Below are 3004 nucleotides of genomic sequence, written 5' to 3' on the forward strand. Positions count from 1 at the left end.
CGGTATTTGTGCGAATTGATCGTTATTGGTGAAAGATGGGCAAAAAGGAGAATTGACCTCACTTTATGCATGAGATGCATGATTTTTATATGGATGTTCTGATATGATGATTTATCTCATTGTTTGTAATATTAAAGTCCGCAATGTAATTTAATTATTTCAGTTTTTTAATTACTCCCTGTGGGCAGTTGTGCAAACGATTGGTTTCCCATGGAGATTGATTATGAGGTCTTTTAAAGAGTTTGTTAGGACCTACCACATGAACAAAATGACAATGTCCCTGACAGAGCCGATGCATCAACTTCAAACAGCTGAGGATCTGCAAAAGAGTAATAATAAAAGTGCCTTCCTTGCAGAGGGTAATGTACCCTCAGCACCTAAGCCGAAAGGTAAAGGAAAAGGAAGATAAAAAAGCTAAGGCTCTAAGAAGAACAAGCTAGTGGTAAAGAACAAGAAGAACTTTAAAAACAAGAAGTCGACCAAGGGCAACGACGAATGCTTCCATTGTGAAAAAACTGGACATTGGAAGCGGAACTACATGAGCTATCTAGCTACCAAGGAGGGCAACAAGCCTACCTTAGGTATGTTGCAAGTGTTTGTTGCTGATACCAATATGATTGGTCATGTATTTTTCTGGTGTGTTGACACAGGTGTGACCTCACACATCTATAATATTTTGCAGGGGTTTAGAAAAATCAAAAGGTTGACTGAGGGCAAGCTCACCCTACAGGTTGGAACTGAAGCAACAACTGATGTCCAAGCTGTAGGAGATTACACTTTGAAATATTCAGGCGATTATATAATATTAAAGGATTGTCTCTATGTACCTTCATTAAGAAGGAATTTAATTTCAGTTTCAAAATTATTTGAAGATGGATATTCTACTAGTTTTAATAAAAGTTTTGTTTTTATTAAAAAGGAAAATTCCTTAATTGTTGAACGTATAATGAGTCTTGGCCTATACTAAATTAACGCCTTAGAGAATGTAAGCAATGTTGAGAATATTCCAAGTGTTGATATTCAAACCTCAAAAGGGCAAGGGACACAATAATTCCAACACACCTTTGGTATCTTCGATTAAGTCGCATTAGCCTAGAGTGGATCACAAGGCTAGTAAAAGATGGTCCATTGGATTCCATCCAAGTAGAACCTTTTCCAACTTGTGAGCCATGTCTCCAAGACAAAATGACTAAAATTCCTTTCAAGGGCAAGAGTGGAAGAAGCGAAAGTGTATTGGAATTGATACATACGGATGTATGTGGTCCTCTTTCACGGATGAGGGTTTGTCTCCTTCGTGACTTTCACGGATGACCATTCAAGGTATGATTACCTATACCTAATGCGATGTAAGTCTGAGACCTTTAAAAAGTTCAAAGAGTTTAAGAATGAAGTAGAAAACCAGTTAAACAAGAAGATTAGGACACTTCGCTTCGATAGGGGAGGAGATATCTCTCGGATGAGTTTAAGGGCTACTTAAAAGAAAACAGAATAGTTTCTCAATGAACTCCACCTGCAACACCAGAGTTAAACTATGTCAGAAAGGAGAAATCGAACACTGTTAGACATGGTTCGATCTATGACGAGCTTTGCGTAAGCACCTTTGTTTCTATGGTGATTTACCCTTGAAACGACGCTCTACATCCTTAATCGAGTACCAACTAAATCAGTACCAAGGACTCCATATGAGATATGGACGGGCAGAAAACCAGCATTGAATCATATGAGAATATGGTGTTGTCATTCCCATGTTAAAAAGATAGGTGTTAAAAAGTTGGAGGCACGAACCAATAGGTGTCTCTTTATTGGATATCCTAGGGAAACAAAGGGTTCTATGTTTTATAACCCCGGTGAGCAAAACTGTTTTGTTGGATGGAATGCCGCATTCTTAGAAGAAGAGTTCATTCAAGATGCGAGCGAAAATGATATGATTGCCTTACAAGAGCAACCCGAAAATCCAATAAAGAGATATGAGCAAGTTGAGCAAGTACCCACTAAACATATTCCAACACTCCGACATAGTAGTATGGAGGTCAGACAACCCGATAGACTTGTCTACTTGGGTGAAGTAAATACAGGAGATACATATCCCCTTAACTACAAAGAGGCGATTTTAGACATCGATGAGGGAAAATTGATGGACGCTATGAAATTCGAAATGGACTCTATGTATTCCAACAAAGTTTGGACACTGGTTGATCCACCCGAGGGTATTAAACCCATTGGATGCAAATGGATCTTCAAGAGGAAGAAGGGCCCTGATGGAAAGGTAGAGACCTATAAGGCTAGGCTAGTGGTGAAGGGATATAGTCAAAAGGCCGGTATTGACTATGAGAAAACCTTCTCACCAGTAGCCATGCTTAAGTCCATTAGGATTCTACTAGCTATCTCTGCACATTATGATTACAAAATCTGGCAGATGGACGTCAAAACTGCATTCTTGAATGGAAACATTCGGGAAGATATTTATATAATCCAATCGGAGGGTTTTGAGGCTGCTGAAGAAGGTAGTCAAAGAGTACGCAAGTTGCAAATGTCCATTTATGGATTGAAGCAAACTTTTCGTAGTTGGAACCTTCGTTTTGATCAAGCAGTCAAAGAGTTTGGCTTCTGTCAAAACGTGGATTAGGCTTGTATTTGCAAGGTCAGTGGGAGCGCAGTAACATTCTTGGTTCTTTATGTAGATGACATCCTAACATTCTTGGCTTTCAAACACATTTGCTATGAAAGATCTGGGAGAAGCTTCATATAATCCAGGACTTAAGTTGTTTAAGGACCGTAAGAATAGGAAGCTTGGGCTATCATAAGAAACTTACATAGATAAGATATTGGCAAGGTACAACATGACAGATTTCAAGAAGAGATTAGTTCCTTTCAGGCATGGAATTAGGTTATCCAAGAAGATGTCTCCCAAGACACCTAAGGATAAGCAGGCTATGAACAACATTCCCCATGCTTCGGCTGTGGGAACTCTTATATATGCTATGTTATGTACAAGGCCAATCAT

At 39.0% G+C, this 3004-nt stretch overlaps 1 protein-coding gene across 1 annotated transcript; it reads left to right on the plus strand.

The window, feature by feature from the left end:
• Positions 1-268: 268 nt before the first annotated feature.
• LOC143852464 (uncharacterized) lies at positions 269-2626 on the plus strand. The gene is made up of 3 exons (XM_077361849.1): positions 269-389; positions 651-763; positions 1757-2626. Exons 1-3 carry the CDS (start codon positions 269-271, stop codon positions 2624-2626), a joined length of 1104 nt encoding a protein of 367 aa, XP_077217964.1.
• Positions 2627-3004: the final 378 nt, after the last annotated feature.

This window comes from Tasmannia lanceolata, unplaced genomic scaffold (assembly GCF_043159265.1).
Source record: "Tasmannia lanceolata isolate RefF3 unplaced genomic scaffold, GAP_Taslan_0.1 ptg000019l, whole genome shotgun sequence".
NCBI lineage: Eukaryota > Viridiplantae > Streptophyta > Magnoliopsida > Canellales > Winteraceae > Tasmannia > Tasmannia lanceolata.